We start from the raw sequence: 17738 nt of genomic DNA, 5'->3' as shown, positions 1-17738 counted from the left end.
AAATTTATAAATACCTAACATAACGATACGGATCTGCACTGACGAAAATTTTTTCGTTAAAAATCTACATCCGTTTCAACTCGTAGTCATGTCATGAGTCTAATTATAGCTTAGTTTTTATTACGATAAAGGTATAATTATCTAAAAATATTTTAATATTTAGATATATTTAAGTTACTTTGGGGTCATCCATTAATTACGTCACACGTTTAGGGGGAGGGAGGGGGTCAAGAAAATGTGACATATTGTGACATGGGGGAGGGGGGAGACACAAACTTTGTGACGTCACTTTAACTTCATCAGTAACCGAAAATTTATTTAAATTATTTAGTTCGCTGTACATTTAAATAACAAGTTTTTAAAACGAAAATAGTTTTAATCGTTTAATTTTCTTTCCTAAGCAGTTTTGGGTTATAAAATTACTAATATTTATATCGTCAAAAATATTTTGATAAAATATTAATAATACTTAGGTACTTACTTAATTCGATTTGGCGATTTCGTAGAAAAAATGTGACGTCACACTAGGGGGGAGGGGTTTGCTAAATGTGACCAAGTGTGACAAGGGGGGGGGGAGGGGTCAAAAAACCGAGAAATTGGTGTGACGTAATTAATGGATGACCCCTTTTGTATGATTATTTATGTACCATTAACCTTTTGTATAGTAAATTTTGACTTGTATTATCTTTGTTTATACGGTTTTACACGGAGAAAATTAACTATTTCTGAAGGAATTAAGTCAAAACATTATGTTACCTAACACGAGACTCATTTTGCATTTTTAGTGTTCCGTACAAAACTTTGTTTACGGAACACTTATGGGATCACTTCGGTCTTGTTATTGTATAACTATATCTCCCCGCAATCCAAAGATAATTGGAATGTATTTTTCTTTTTAATTTTACATATAACATGTACCTACTGTTATTGGCGAAATATTTTTTTTTACAGTACATATGGTCCTATTTTCCCGCACTAATAGCACTTTTCGTGCGTATGTCAAGTTTAAAGGGCCATATATGTACTGTAAAACGTTGTAAGATACACGTGCGAATTAAAACACTTCATTCGGTCGTTGTATCGTAAATAACTATTTCGTACATATATTTTACGTGTTAGCAAAAATGTCCATTGTAATTATGTTAAAGTTTAAAGTTTATTAAAGGCATGTCAAGTTATCGATCAATTAATTTCGAATCAATCAATTAAGATTATGCAATTATCATATTACGTTAATTATTGTTTTTTGTAAGTAGTAATTACTGATTGTGTTGAATTTTATTACATCCGACGACCGGTCTGGCCTAGTGGGTAGTGACCCTGCCTGCGAAGCCGATGGTCCTGGGTTCGAATCCCAGTAAGGGCATTTATTTGTGTGATGAACACTAATATTTGTTCCTGAGTCATGGGTGTTTTCTATGTATATAAGTATGTATTTATCTATATAAGTATGTATATCGTCGCCTAGCACCCATAGTACAAGCTTTGCTTAGTTTGAGGCTAGGTTGATCTGTGTAAAGATGTCCCCAATATTTATTTATTTATTTATTTTATTTATCGACTTAGTAGTAAAGGAACCAGATCTCTGCACACTTCATTAGCGAGGAATGATGACGATGACGATGATTTCTCGTGGGTTTTATACAGGATGTTTGGTACATTGTTTGCCAAATTAAAACGGCAGATAGGTTGAGTCATTTGCTATCTGCTCATGTCTAAAAAAAAAATTGGTCAATTTTTTTTTTACTACTGCTCAAGTAAAAATTTCAAATTTACGAAAAACTGCCATAAAACTGAAAAAAAATGTGCGCAAAATTAAAAATTTCTAGGCCTGGGAAGATAGCAAATGACTCGACCTAGGTATTTGCCGTTTTAATTTGGCAAACGATGTACCAAACACCCTGTATAGACATCGGTTACACGCTAATTCTGGCGTCAGTTCAGTCCATCATTCTGGTCAGAATGACGGGAGAATTATCGTGTAACACGCGGACTGATGCTCTGGACTGATGAAAATTTCATTTTTTGATAATATTCTTCAGTTCGTTTTGAATGACAGAAAACTGATAGGAGACTGATCGTGTAACCTCTTTGTGTCATTCGCGTGTCAGTCACCGTCCATGCAACAATGGAATGATGGACGGAACTGACGCCAGAATTAGCGTGTAACCGATGTCGTAGGGTAAGCACTAATTTAAACAAAGAAGTTAATATTCAATACGTTTATGATCAATTATGATTACTTTTTATGTTTATTATATACAATGGCAAGGGTTATTTCAGAGTATTAGTATAATTACCTATAAAATTAATAACAGAATTAGTAGAAGAGTTGAAATAAATACTAACGCTAGAGGATACCTACGATACTTGTGGTAGTTACAATGTAATATCATTATTTTATATAGTTTAGAACTATAGAAACATATAACTAATTACACAAATAAAGTGCTTACTTACAAATTAACCATAAACATATAAAAATTGCTTGAGCATACAAAGTATTTTACAGGTGATCACTAAATTAAAATATTTGCAATAACTACATTCATACACCTTTACGCAAATGATGAGTACAAAAAATTTAAACATTTCACTCACATTTAGTTATTTCGGTGGGAAATCAAGCGTCGTGTAGGCGGGTCTCGTCCTAGGCACAGGCGGGCGGCGCGGGCGCGGGTGCGTGTTGCCGCCCTCCGCCGCCGCGGGCGCGCCCCCCTCGCCCTCCTCCGGCAGGTACGGCGCGCGGGGACTCAGCACCAACGCCTTATACGAAGAATGGGAATCCGCTATACTCCTGCCGTCCCCTTCGTCTCTCCGAGACATCTCTGAGAAGGGAGACACGGATCGCTTTTCCATCGCGCTCGGCCCCGCTACCTCCTCTTTCGGCTTTAACTCATATGCGTTCTCTTCCTTCCTCTTCGGTTCGACCTCTTTCTTGAATTTATTCTGACGTTCAATTATTTCAGCAGTGGTCAGATCCGATCCCTGGACGTCTGTTTCTAAAGGCAGCGCCGATAGCCACGGCCTCGAAGAGTTGTTGTTGCACCATCGCTCCTCGTTTTCGCTCGTGTCACCCAGAAGGCCAAGCTTTTCTAAGTTTTGCAGAAGTAGATTCTCACTGGAGCTGGCCGCTCTCATCTCCGTTTTTGAATCCTCGGCTAGCAGGAGCTCTGCTAGTGGAGGCGCGAGGCCTAGGCCAATATTCCTTTCGTGATAAACTTCAGATATAGTCGGAGTCATTTCGCCACTCATATGTCTAACCTGAGCCATGGACTCTCGGCTACTCGTGCCCATTTTAGGTCGCGGCACTCGCTTAGAGGAAGAGGGTTGACTCATTTCCCTCACCTGTTCAGGCTTATCTTCTTCAGAAGTTCTCCTAGGTTGTGCTGCAGCTAAATCGTAGAAAGCGTCAAGGTATCTCGCATGGGAGTGATCGGGCCGTCTCCTTAGGACGGTGTCGTGACCGGAGCTTTCCCAGTCGGAGTCGTCAGTTGAAGGCGGTCTTCTAGTGTAGAGGGTTCTGATTTTGGTTTGATGTGCGAGCGCAAGAGAGACGTCTCGCTGGGGCGCTGACGGGGCAGGCTGGGGCGCAGCCGGTGGTGACGGTGTGAACGCCGCGTCACTCTCGCCTCTATATCGAGGTGGTGGAGGTGCCGGCGGTGGGGCAGTTCTGCCGTCCGGCTCGCCGCGTCCGACATCAGTGGAAGATGATGTGCCGCGTACATACATTGTGAAGGCCCCACCACAGGATCCGAGGGGCAATGGAGGTGGTGGCACTGATGATGCGCTTTCCTCTGCAAGGTAAAATTTATGTTAAAATCTTTTCAGAATATAATTTGAAATTTCTGATATTTTAATTGCATAGAATACTTACGGCGATGTTGCCTTGGTGGAGGTTCTCCATCAGAGTGCGGTTCTAAGTCTCCATCGTCGATAGACGCTAACGATTCCACACTCGAGCTGGACTCCAGACTGAGACTTCTTGGCGCTTCTTGGGTATCTGTTGAATTAAAAGTTATTTATTGGATTAGTTTTATCTGACAGATTTATTTGTTTACTAGTCCAATGGATAAGTACTTACCAAATAGAGCAAGTAGCGCTTGCAGCACAAACTGTATATGTCTTCTGTTTGCGGCCTTTCCAGTTCGCAGAGTCACTTCATCCTGTCCAACTTCTGCAAGATCGAAGCCCAAAGACGCCAGTAGTTCATGGCATCCGTTCACCCGCCACAATCTGACGTTAACAGCCACTTCGATCGTGTCACTCTCAGAGTTCTTGGCCGAAAACTGGGAGATCACGGAACGTATAACGCCGATAATGTCGTCTGCAACGTCTCCGTTTGAAATGAGTTTTGATAGTGCTTGTAATGTTGTTGGAGATAGCCCTGAAAATTATCAATAGTTTATACGAATAAAACTAATGTACTAACATGTATTCTATTTAGAATTGTTCTTTTAACAAACCTAATAATGCTTGAAGACTAGCGGAGCACTGTGTAAGCCTTTCTTCCGGGTCACTTTGAGGGAAGAACACGCTGGAAGGTATTCCATTGGCTGCTGGCTCAAACCTAATGAAAGAAAGCATATTGCGGTTTGATTTGAATCAATGCATGAATCCAATGAATTCAGTGGCAAGTTTGGATGTCTTGATGATTATTTAGATCTAAATGTTACTAAGGGCCACTTGTACCATTCACTAACCCGGGGTTAACCGGTTAAACCTGGAGTTACCATGGTTACCAGTACAATTTGACATTTAGTTAACGGTTTAACCGGTTAACTCCGGGTTAGTGGAATAGTGCAAGTGGGCCTAAGGGTGGTATTCCATCTGTTCAATATCTTTGTCCAATGTGTATTGGGTCTCACATTTTGCTTTAATGAGAGTGAGACGTAATGACATTGGACTAAGAAATTTGACAGTAGGTATACCACCCTAAGGTTTATCAAAGAGTAAGTGAACATACCTGAACCCGACGCTCATCAGCAGCTCTCTCCACCCAGCGGCCGTTCCCGCTTTGTTCTCTATACTCTTCTGTGTCGTGTACATCGCGTTCTTCTGGCCTCTCACTATTCTCTGAAGAGACTTCTCTACCAAGTGCAGGCAGACTCGTAAAGCATCCCTGTGAAAAAAAATCATCATTGACTTATGTACAACTTTATTGTCAGGAGAATAAAAGCTTGGTACTCGTAGAATAAGACCAAGAAAAGTCTGTAGCGATTTTGATTGCTTACGCAGTGCAAGTGTTATATATACGTCATAACACAGAATAAGTAATAGCTATCCCTTAATGTATGGTACTATCCCTTTCGGCTATTTTGGGTTGTCAAAATTCAAGTAAGCATCGTATCTGTGGTCGTACAAAGGGACAAAGGTCGTGCAAAGGGGCGTCAAGTTGTGTCAATCCCAATAATTGCTCGTAGCAATACTGAGCCGAACGGAGCCGAGAAACCCCGAAAGGAAGAGTTTCGCACCCCTGGTTATACTGTAGAACTCACCGGCACTTGTCAGGCGAGGCTAGTAGCTCGCACAGCGCCTGCCCCATCAGCAGCGCCACCTTGTTACTAAGGCGGACATTGGCCCCGAGCAGCACCTGCCCGGCCCAGTGCGCCAGGTGTGCGAACAGCTTCGTGTGGCGAACCCTTTGAAAAAGGGAGAGTTTCGCACCCCTGGTAGTACTGTAGGACTCACCGGCACTTGTTAGGCGAGGCTAGTAGCTTGCACAGTGCCTGCCCCATCAGCGCCACCTTGTTACTAAGGCGGACATTGGCCCCGAGCAGCACCTGCCCGGCCCAGTGCGCGGGGTGTGCGAACAGCCTCGTGTGGCGGACCGTTTGAAACCCCGAAAGGAGTTTCGCACCCCTGGTTATACTGTAGAACTTACCGGCACTTGTCAGGCGAGGCTAGTAGCTCGCACAGCGCCTGCCCCATCAGCGCCACCTTGTTACTAAGGCGGACATTGGCCCCGAGCAGCACCTGCCCGGCCCAGTGCGCCGGGTGTGCGAACAGCTTGGTGTGACGGACCGTTTGCATGGCGTCGCCGAGGGCTCTGGGAACAAGAAGCAGAAATTAACGCGTCGTCTCATACAGTCAGCAGCAGAAGTTGCTAAGCGGGCAAGGTGTTCCAAATTACCTTGACACGCTCTTATTCTCTTAACAATAAAGTCGCGTCAAGATTTTTGAACACCTGGCCCGCTTAGCAACTTCTGTTGCTGAGTGTATCATCGTGTCTTGGTCAGTTATTTGACAATAGAAAATGGCCGACTAGAACTGCGCTGATCGAGGATAGGATTCTATTGGTTCTTAGCACATCTCTGTTGGAAACGCAGCCTGAGTAGAGGTGAGGTTGGAAGAATACTTTCGGTGGAGAATATTTAGCATTTTTCTAAGCAAATGAAATTGTATAGCGGAAGGTCATCAAAATTCAAAATACCTCTTAAATTGTTTGGCCTTATACATCCATCCTATCCAAACTTCAGTTATTAATAGAGAGTACCGACTGGGTTTCCATCAGACATGAACAACTAACTTGGCAACCCTGCTCCCCTGCAGCAGCGCCGAATACAACGCGCGGTACAGGATCTTAGTGGCGGTGTCTTGCGGAGCCGGCCACAGTGTGAGCAGGATAGCCTGCGCCCCGGCCGCTAGGAGTGAGCGGCATAGCGCTGACACGCCCTCGCCTGCCAGTGCGACGTCTTCGTTCTCAGTACCGAGGAGAGCTGCGCTGGATGGTGCGCACGATATCACCACCTAATAAAAAAAATGTGTAGAATTTAAAAATGGAATATACAATCAATATAAAAAGTGAGCATGAGCTGGGTTTGCAATCTAGACATATCTACCTTAGCTTTAGAAACAACAATTAAAAAAAAGTAAATATAGCAAAAAATACTGCTTGCATTTTAGCCGCATATCGCCCGAGGCGGATGCAATTTTATTGAATTATTCAGAACCGACGGGTCAAGTCCATACGAGCTTAATACGCATTTAAAATTAAAAGCTCAGAACCACATCTTGAAGTTTTATGTTTTTAAGTAATTAAGCCTTACCAGCCTGGCAGTGATCTTCATGCTCATTATCTCTGAAGCTGTCAGCATGAACTCGGAGGCAGGTGGCAATTCCTCGTTACTCGGTGTCATTTCAGCATCTGTCAAATAAATCGGTACATTTCAACTGCTTTATATATGTATTGTATAACCGTATAAAAAAAGGGAATCTATCTAATCTAAACCCCGGCTCGCTTGGAACACGCCACGAGGAATTCCTTGTAGCGCTTGAACGTCATTCAGTTGACATCATGGCAATAAATGAAACTTGGCTTCAGACAGGACAAGAGGCGCGCGCGCCGGCTCCGGCGGGCTACCGGTTACGGCACGTGCCGCGCCCTGCCGGGGTTCGCGCGCGCGGTGGCGGGGTTGGGTTCTACATACGGCAAGGTATCTATGCTCGTCAGCTCGATCCGCCCCACACACCTCTAGTTGAGCAAATGTGGCTTAGAGTAACTCTTAATGGACTTAAATACGCCATTGGTACCGCATATCGTCCGCCCTGGCTCAATGTAGATACCTTTTTAGATGCCTTGACTGAATCTATCGGTTCGTTTTCTGCTTTCGATCATGTAATCCTTATGGGCGATTTTAATATTAATATACTCTCCTCAAATGATTCTAATACTAAAAAGATTCTAGGGTTTCTACATTGCATGAATTTAGAGCAATATATAAAACAACCCACCCATTTCACTGACCATTCAGAAACGCTTATAGACCTTATCTGCAGCAATAGTAAACTTTCTCAAGTTTGTGTAGACTACATCCCTGACCTCGGTAACCACGCGTTTATCTCATGCAATGTGCATGCCAAAAAACCTAAGCCATGTCGTTCGTGGATTTGTTATAGACCCCTGAAAAATATTTGCCTTAAAGAATTTAATGCGTACGTCGAAAAAATTGTTTGGGAAAGATTACTAAGTAACAATATTAACGAGTCACTGGCATTATTTAACACTTATATCATCTATATCTTTGATATCTTTGCTCCCGTAAAATCAACTCTTTTAAAAAATTTAACTCTTCCTTGGATAACACCAACTGTCAAAGAAATGATGAAGCTTAGAGATGAAGCGCATGCTAAAAGCCGCAAGACAGGGTTAGACTCTCATAAATTGTACTACAAAACTTTGAAAAGTACTGTTAATCAAGCTATGTTCACAGAAAAGCAGGCTTATTTTAATGAAAAAATCAACAAAATCTCGAACGACTCTCGTAAACTATGGAAAAATATAAAACACAGTATTGCCGATTTCAATAGTAAAGAATGTTCTCTACCTTGTTTCTTTGATGATCCTAATTTAATAAACAATCACTTTCTAAATATTCCTAAGACAAATGTTACTTTATCTGATCTTACATACTTTGAATACAATCGTTTTGGTTCTGCAACTTTTAGTTTGAAAACAGTTGATGAGAATACGGTCTCTAAAATCATCACCAATATCTCATCGAACGCTCTCGGTACAGATGAAATCTCGCGTGACATGATTCTTCTGACACTTCCACGCACATTAGGGCTAATTACTGCTTTAATAAATCAATCTATCCTTTCCGGAGTATTTCCTGATGCCTGGAAAGTAGCTCTAATAAAACCTATCCCCAAAAAAAGGAACCCATGTGAATTTAAAGATCTCCGGCCTATTAGCATTTTGCCATTTTTGTCAAAAGTTCTAGAAAAAGCTGTTTACCTACAAGTAACAGAGTTCCTTGAGGCTAACTGCATTTTGCCATCAAAACAATCAGGTTTTAGGTCTGGACATAGTACCTCAACTGCCCTGCTAGATGTTGTTGATGACATCCTGACTGAGATTGACTCTGGAAACGGAACAATTATGGTACTACTTGATTTTTCCCGTGCTTTTGACACAATTGACCATAACTTCTTAATCTCTAAACTTACCTACTACGGTTTCGATATGCTAGCACTTAAATGGTTCTCTAGCTATCTAAGTGGTCGCCTTCAAATAACAAAACTAAGCAATAAAAATGGTACCAGTAGGATTTCCGAATCTTCACTCGTCTCTCGTGGCGTTCCACAGGGTTCGATATTGGGTCCATTATTGTATATTCTATATAGCGCTGACATAGTAAATTCCATCCAAAATTGCCGATATCACATTTATGCCGATGACCTCCAAGTATATCTCCCACTTAAGCCAGACCAAATTTCCCACGCAGTAAATAGCATAAATGATGACTTGTCTCGATTAGTTCAATGGTCCAATAGAAACAGTTTATTTTTAAACCCCTTAAAATCTAAATTTCTTATATTAGGTTCTGAAAAGCAAAGGCGTCAAATTAAAAACTGTAATCCGATTATTAAAATAGGCTTTGACTGCATTGAACAAGTTCAAGAAGCTCGAAACTTGGGTGTACTTATGGATGGTAATTTAAGATTTCACAATCATGTTTTAGAAACGTCCAGAAGCTGTTTTTACCGACTCACAATATTGTACCGTATTCGTAAATATTTAAGTATCGATGTTCGAATTTATTTATGTGAATCTCTAATCCTCTCTAGACTTAACTACGCCGATACTGTCATAGGTGGTTGTTTGTTGGCCCAAACCAAGAAACTAATACAGCGCGTGCAGAATGCTTGTGCCCGATTCTGCTTTCACATACCACCAAGAACTCATGTGACACCTTTCCTAAATAGTAGTGATTTAATGAACATGGAGTCACGACGCGCACTGCATTTCGCTTGTTTACTTTTTGGTATTGTGAAGACTTTAACACCCCAATATTTAATAGCTAAGTTACAATTTTCTCAACGTCATGTCAGAGGTGCTAGTCGTCTTGCTTGTCCTCGGCACAATACATCAGCATTTCGTGGCAGTTTCAAGTACTCTGCCACGAAATGCTGGAACAATATACCACCACCTATACGCAATTCATCATCTGTTCATACATTTAAAATTAAGTACAAAAAACACATTCTGAATTTACAAAAAATGTTATAAAATTAAATGCCGATGCTACATCTCTCATGATTATCATTGTAGTACTTTTTTTAAAAAAAATTGTAAAATTGTTTTTGCTATTCTTAACGACGGTGTGATAGTTTGTCCAGCGCTTCAGTAAAGGTAATGCTGTAAAAATGTGGCTATATAATCATCTCTGTTCCCACAAGTTCCTGTTTATGAAAGAATTGTAATTCTGTTTTATGCATCCAGCCATTATTATTTTATTTTATGCATTTCTTTTTGGTATTGTTTAATTTATTATTTTTATAAGTTCAAGGGTCCACTGAAAATCAGCGTCGTTGCACTAAGTGCTCCGACACATGCTGAGTGGTATCCTCTTTGAAACAACCAATTACACTAACCTATGTTACATGTTTGTCTGTATTAATTTTAAGATGTGTTGTTTCAAATAAATTATTTTCTATTCTATTCTATTCTAATCTAAATAAAGAGCCACTCCCACTATCCCAGCAAAATTTCAAAAATATCTAGGAGTCGTCGACTTTTCATATTTTATACTATGCACTATTGGTGTTATTGGCCTGAATTATCTATGAATCGTTTGTCTTTATCTGTCATTTTGATTTATGTATTTGTAAGAAAGCGATAAAACATAATTTAACTAAATCAGGGCCGTAAAGTTTAATGAATAAGGGGGTATGTGAATATCTTTACTTACTTTCTTCTTCGTTTTCGGTAGAAGTGTCAGCTGCTCCGCCACTTGTGTTCAACAGACGTTTGGATTGAGAATCAACCTAAAGAAAGAATACATCGTAACTTATTTAGACATTAAACCTCTATATTGGTATCTGTTTAGTGTTAACTTCTTCCATTTTCATAACTTCACATACCAGCGTGCGTAGCACGGTCGGTTATCACCTGTCACCATGCCTGTCACGTTCTAACAAGTATGTAAGTGCAAAAGTGACAGGATTAATGACAGGCGATAAAAATGGAAACATCCTCACAGTTCAAACAAAAAAATCTGTGTAATATTTAGATTTAGTAACATTAAAAAAATTGCTCACCACTTCGCCTGGACTCAGCACAATAGCAGGTGTCTTCCAACAGACGTGAGTGGCGAAATGTACGCACTCGGCCTGGGGCAGTTGTGCCAATACAGCTTCTTTTGATGCCTGTTGAAGAAATAAATATCAAATACATTAGTTTAATAATTAATACGATATGACTGACCGAAGGGAACGTGTGTAAACTGTATTGAGCAGCACAGGAGCACAAGTGTCAATGTCAAATTATTAATTCCAGGTTAGGAGATAAGGTAGAAGGATTTTCAACGCGCAAAGAAGAATGGGTGAATTGGGAGGGCCAGCACATGAGCCTTCTGCTTATTGTCGTTAAAAGTAAATGTTAAGGTATTTATTCTAATTAAGACTCTTTATCAAAAACATCATTATAGTGTAGAATTAAGGCAAGGAGACGAAGGAGAATGAATGTACATAGATCAAGTAAAGGAAAAATTCAACGTCGTATCGTATCAGGCTATCTAGAAGAAGGCAGAGGACCGACATCCATGGATATCGATCCACCGACAAGAGTCTAACTCTAAATATATGATGATGATGAAGACTCTTATATTTTTGTAATGAACCTGTTGATGACGACAGGTAGACAGGATAATGACAAGTGGTTGCAAAATTATCGACATATAAAGTGTTTTCTATGGAACTTGCTAACTATGTAAACAAACTGCCATATTGAAAAGGTCTGAATGATGAATTTACTAATGTCATTCTATGTAAGGAAGAGCGGTGTCTCCCAACACAAGCATTTATTTTGCTTACAGGGAGGCTCCATCCCTTTGATCATTTGCACGTGTTTTAATTGAAAAAAGAATTTTGAATTATATGGAACTTGCTATCTACGTAAACAAGTCACTAGTAAATTCATCATTCAGAGACAATTTCAATATGGCGGTTTGTTTACATAGTTAGCAAGTTCCATAGTATGACACTTTACCTGATAGTCAGTGAGAGCTGAGACCCTCAGCATATCGGCGACCAATTCGGCCTCCTTCAGTTGCGCGTGCACGCCGGCCCAGCGGCCTCCGCCCACGCGTGGGCCGCCCACTACCAGGCAGCGCATGCCTGCTTCTGCGTTGGAGGTTGAGGCTGTTGCACCTGGAGAAATAACAACGGTTAGGTTGAGAAACAATAACGCAGCCATAATGATGTCATAAATCTCATGATCTTAATTAAGATTAAGGGTCGGTACCTATAATATTCCACCTATCCAATTTCTTTGTTAAATATGTATTGCGTCTCATATTATGCTTTAATGAGAGAGTGAGACGCAATGACATTGGACAGGCGGAATACCACCCTGAGGATCATCAATTTCAACGCGTGGACAAAGTTAGAAAGACAATGGCCGCTATTTTGAACGTTTTCATTTATGGTCTGATTGCTTTCGTCGACCATGTTGCGTCTCGTGCCTCCTATATGTATAAGCTGATCAACGATTATGCTGATAAGGGTGAGGGTAAGCAATCACCCCCTTATTCATAAAACTTTACGGGCCTGATTTAGTTAAATTATGTTTTATCTCTTTCTTTCAAATACATAAGTCAAAATGACAGATAAAGACAAACGATTATTAGCTAATTGAGGTAGGTATGTAGCGCGATTATGAATAAGGGGGTCAGTCGTTACCTCGTTCGTGGGGCCTCGCCCTGGGCCGGTGGTGGCGCAGCGGGCGCAGCGCGGGCGCCGCGAGTAGCGCGTAGCGCTCGCACAGCGGCTCGTCGGCGCCGCGCAGCGCGCCCCACGGACACGCGTACAGCGCGCCCTCCACCGCCAGCACCAGCTCGCGTCGCCCGCCGCAGCCGCGCCGGCCGTGGGATGCTGGAAAAAAATTGTGGATTATTTACAAGTAGATGAAGCAGGACAATTTTAAGCAATTTTGAATCCATAAACGGCGAGATGATTGAAAAAATTGCCGCGCTACGTGTTGCTCACGTGAGTACTGATTGCAGCTATCATTAGGTAGGTAACGTTATGTTGTACAATCACGGAATTTGAAGGTTTGTCACTTTTGAACCTTAATGCCATTACATAGAATAGAAAAGTGACACCTTCAAATTCCGTGACTGTACCTCCGACTAGGCGTGGCTCACTCCGCGATTTCGTCGCTGTGCTACAGGTAGCTAAAAGTACATCCATTCCACCCCAATTTTGGGGAAAGCCATAAACCGCGCGTGGCGCTGTCGCCACCTGGCGGCCATAGCTGTGCTGATCGTAACAGACGCGTTTTGTTAGAGAGTCTTCTGTACCTAGTACTATTATTTATTCTGTGCTCCGACACCACCACACACCATTGACAACCATTGCAAATAGACGCGGAAAAATAATTGGACACTTAATACGACACGACCACTTCTTTAAAACTATCCTGCAGGGGCGGATATGACGCAAGCGTGGAAGAGGAAAACCCAGACGCAGCTTTTTGGAGCAAGCGCAAAGAAAAAGTATTGTGACGGAATGGCCCCACGTTGGGGCGCCAAAGTAATTATATCTTTTAGGAATTAGATAATGCAGAATAAATTGTGAAACTGGAAACATACCGTGGTTATTATTGCAAGACGCCGGCAAGAGATCTTCGAAGGGAGCCAGAAGCATCTGGTACAGGGTGTTCAGACAAGCGGGTCCTTGCCAAGATGGCTGCTTCTTGCGGGACCCGTGGACACTGGACCTAAATATAAAATCATAATTGTAAATACTTCTAGACTACATAAAGCTGTCAAATGCTCAAGAATACCTAGTTCACTTTGAAAACCTGCGGACACATTAGGAGGATCCTACGCTTCTGAATGCAATTAGACTGCCTATCTTCTAGCTGGTAATCTTTACATGTACAATGGCTTATAGCTATAATCAGGGTGTACCCTTATTTTACCGCCAAATTTTTTGCAGAATTTTGTTATACAGAAAATAATTCATAGAATAATCGAATCGCAGATTTTTATTACAATTAATTCTGTTTCTTCGATTATTCATTTCAAAGAAACATATTTTGTAACTTGATTAAAATTCAGAATATTTATTCAAAGATTTTTTAATGAAATAAAAGACTGACTGTAGAATTATTATTCATTGAATTTTATTTGTGTGACACTACAGTTCATAGAATATTAATTTCAACAATTATTATTTTACTAAATTACCTTTCACATACTAGTAGTATTCATTTAAATTGCTAAAAAAGGAGTTTAGGTTACTTTAGAGCTGCAACTTCTAAGAAAACGAACCCTTGCTGGAAAAGTGGGTTAGGTTAGGTTAGAACTGCGCCCCCAAGAAAACGAACTGTTACCAGGAAAGTGGGTTAGGTTAGGTTAGAACTGCGACCCCCAAGAAAACGAACTGTTGCCAGAAAAGTGGGTTAGGTTAGGTTAGAACTGCGACCGCCAAGAAAACGAACTGTTGCCAGAAAAGTCGGTTAGGTTAGGTTAGAACTGCGACCCCTAAGAAAACGAACTGTTGCCCGAAAAGTGGGTTAGGTTAGGTTAGAACTGCGACCCCCAAGAAAACGAACTGTTGCCAGAAAAGTTGGTTAAGTTAGAACGGCAACCCCTAAAAACGAATTCCTTCCAGAGAAGCAGATTGCGTTAAATTAACGACTAAATATATAAAAATCGACTAAATGACTATTCTGTGTATTAAATTTTGGTGAATCGTATTTATAAGAAGTGACTTTTCTACAGATCGATGATTCTGTGAAATGAGATTACATGAACAAATTGTTCTTGAAACAAAACGAATCTTTTATATTTTTGGTGAAACGTAACTAATCCGAACTAAAATTATTTAAAGTAAATATTCTATGTAAAGATTATTTTGCGATTTGAAATTACTTGAAAAAATTTCTGTGAAACGAAAATCTGCAGAAAAATTGACGGCAAAATAAAGGTAAACCTATAATCAGCCATAACTACATTCTAATAGAGATCTGACGTAAAATAAAGTAAAACAAATGATGCACTAATACGCAGAAGTAGAAAGGAACGAAGTAGAAAAGAAAGGAAAAAGGAAGGAAGGAGGAGAATGGAATGATACAAACCTAGTAGATCCTTGTAGACTAGCAACCGATCCAGCGACGGATCCGCCGACCGATCCCACACTGAAGAGCGAACTCAGTGAATAATTCGATGAGTTCAGGAGATGATTGCGAGCCACCTGAAAAATATTAATAGTGTGTATATGGGCGGGTAGTAGAATGCACAGACAAGACATCCTCCAGACTGAGCTACGCCCTCTGCCACAAATATACGGTAGTTTTACTCCATTTTCGAGTCAAGTGTCTTTGTGTGACGCCCGTGTCTTTGAACGGACCAATTACGGCACGGGACTCACTCACCTCGTCCCCCGCACCCCTGTATTTCTGGCAGGATCGGTTTCATGAAACAATTGCTCTAAGCTAGAGGATTCCTAGTCTATTAGAATGTAAAAGGAAATACTTATTAGTAAGTTACTTAACAACTGTATCAATAATAACAATGTTCCTGGCTCTTGGGCCAAGCCCCGCTGCCGGTGGCACCCTAGGTTAGGTTTTTTATATGTAAGTAGATATTTTTTATTTTTTTGTAAGTGTTTTATATTTTACTTTTATATTCATATTATGAATAAACTAATCTAAGACATTAAATGAATAAAGCAGAATAATAATAATAATTCTACGGTCTCATAGCGAAGAGTCTCGACCAACACCTAGAGAGACTCTCGCTGGGTGGCTGGATCAAGGGTCAGATGCAGAAGGCGGTAATTTTGGACACGGCGCGTATAGTACCGACGTACTATACGCGCCGTTCCTCACTCTGCGGCCCTGACCACCGGCAGCTTGGGCCCTGCCCCGCTGCCGGCGGCACCCTAGGTTAGGTTTTTTATAATGTGTTTATATGTATTTTTTATTGTTATGTAAGTGTTTTTATATTTTACTTTTATATTCAAATTATAAATAACCTAACTTAAGACCAAAAATAAATAAAGAGAATAATTTTACCATTCTGGCGAGTCCTCCCGCAGGCAACTCTTCGGGCTCCCATTGGTCGTCGTTGTCGTTTCTACGCTCGGCAGACGTCTTCAGCCAAGCCGACCATTCCGTTATACATCGCTCAAGTTTGCCGGCACCACCTACTCGTAAAACACAAAAATGCTAATTAAAACTATTTCTTGGATCTGCAATGAAATGGCGTTTATCATTTCAGCCAAAAAATGGCTACTGCTGGCAAAATACCTGCCCAAGAATCTTCATAAAGACGCCATCGGATGCAATGTAGAAAAGTGGATACTTAGGCCACCGACTGTACTGGTATGCGTCCTGAGTTCAACTGTTACTTGCGTGTTTTATCAGAGTGGGGGCCGATCTTGTTGGGGAAAAGCAATAATTTTATTTCCTATAAGTATATTTGAAATCTTACTCGAAATAACTTACCAGTATTCATATGCAAATCGTCAGGACTGATGTCAGGCAAACTGTTGTCGCTTTCTTCGGTTTCTTCGATCAGCGATATTTGATGAAATCTTAGAATACCTAAAAACAAGGAAAAGAATGATTCATTTGCAAGTACTTTTTTAATAGTAGACTTCAAAATAATGAAGAGGTTTTCAAATCGTCTGTATTTGTTAATTGAAATTGCTGAACGAGAAGACCTAATTTTTCATATATTAAGGACACGTAAAGATTTTCTAATGTAAAGTTTTATGGATTAAAATGTTTGCCTTTTAGTTGACTTACATGCTGTAAAGATAACATGAGTATATACCCTACCCTTATGCGGCTGAAGCAGCCATGCGTAAAGCCGCCCGGCGGCCAGACTGTAGTACAAGACGGGGGCCTTTTGCTTGTTTACCACCTCCAGGAGTTGGTCGATGTTGGCCGGGCACCACGGCTCCGGGCTTTTGATGGCCTCTTCTGCGAGGCTTCTGTAAAATAAGAGAAACTTTCATGGATTAATCTGTCATCGGTGTCCAGGACATGATGACACGTAGACACCTATAGCACAGAATAAATAATAGTACTAGGTACAGAAGACTCACTCTCTAACAAAACGCGTCTGCTACGATCAGGACAGATACGGCCGCTAGGTGGCGACAGCGCCATGCGCGGCTTATGACTAGCCACCATACTTAGTGTGGAACGGATGTACCTGTAGCAAAGCGACGAAATCGCAGAGTGAGCCACGCCTGCCTATGGCAAAGAGGCAGTAGAGGTATTATACCTATAGATACTCGTATACCTAGAACTCATTGACGAGAGGAGCGATTAGTATACAACAGTCTATTTAACAGAACATTGTCAGCGAGCAATTTGTAAATATTTTTACCTTTGCACAGCATGCAGATCCAAGTTGGTAATGTTCAAGGAGCTCTGTTTCTCGCCGACAGTGTCCAACGCTCGGCAGCGGCCGCGTTCCGCTACGACTAGTGCCTCCGAGTGACGTCCCAATTCTAAAGACGAAATAAAAATCACAATTTGAAACAGATGTCATATAACATACGACGCAAAAAGTCACCAGGGCGTCCAGGATCCAGAGTTGGACCAAATCTTCTCTTCTTCAACCTAGCGTTTTCCCGGCCTAGCACCAGGGTCCACTTGTTGTCCCAGAGTTGGACAAAATATATATTTTTTTTCTTTTTCCAAATTAAAATCTTCAGCAAACGCAACGAAACAAGCTGGCTAGGATTGACTGACGGCGCAGAACTACGTC

The 17738-nt window shown here is 41.1% G+C and overlaps 1 protein-coding gene across 2 annotated transcripts in view; it reads right to left on the bottom strand.

Moving 5' to 3' along the window:
• Positions 1-2207: 2207 nt before the first annotated feature.
• LOC134674715 (tetratricopeptide repeat protein 28) overlaps positions 2208-17738 on the bottom strand; it is a 129179-nt gene continuing 113648 nt past the window's right edge. For both annotated transcript variants that reach the window (XM_063532838.1, XM_063532839.1), the window contains 18 exons: positions 17355-17478; positions 16799-16953; positions 16463-16561; positions 16031-16161; positions 15092-15207; positions 13599-13726; positions 12688-12879; positions 11996-12156; positions 11047-11154; positions 10698-10773; positions 7050-7147; positions 6530-6750; positions 5885-6049; positions 4967-5122; positions 4467-4570; positions 4085-4387; positions 3878-4003; positions 2208-3797 (listed from right to left, as the gene is read on the bottom strand). In XM_063532838.1, the coding sequence (XP_063388908.1) occupies positions 2608-3797; positions 3878-4003; positions 4085-4387; positions 4467-4570; positions 4967-5122; positions 5885-6049; positions 6530-6750; positions 7050-7147; positions 10698-10773; positions 11047-11154; positions 11996-12156; positions 12688-12879; positions 13599-13726; positions 15092-15207; positions 16031-16161; positions 16463-16561; positions 16799-16953; positions 17355-17478 (3653 nt within the window). In that variant the 3' untranslated portion in view covers positions 2208-2607. The remainder of the gene's footprint in view (positions 3798-3877; positions 4004-4084; positions 4388-4466; positions 4571-4966; positions 5123-5884; positions 6050-6529; positions 6751-7049; positions 7148-10697; positions 10774-11046; positions 11155-11995; positions 12157-12687; positions 12880-13598; positions 13727-15091; positions 15208-16030; positions 16162-16462; positions 16562-16798; positions 16954-17354; positions 17479-17738) is intronic.

The sequence above is a fragment of the Cydia fagiglandana genome, chromosome 20, assembly GCF_963556715.1.
Source record: "Cydia fagiglandana chromosome 20, ilCydFagi1.1, whole genome shotgun sequence".
In the NCBI taxonomy this organism is placed as follows: Eukaryota; Metazoa; Arthropoda; class Insecta; order Lepidoptera; family Tortricidae; genus Cydia; species Cydia fagiglandana.
This window is presented reverse-complemented; position numbering and strand designations above follow the sequence as displayed.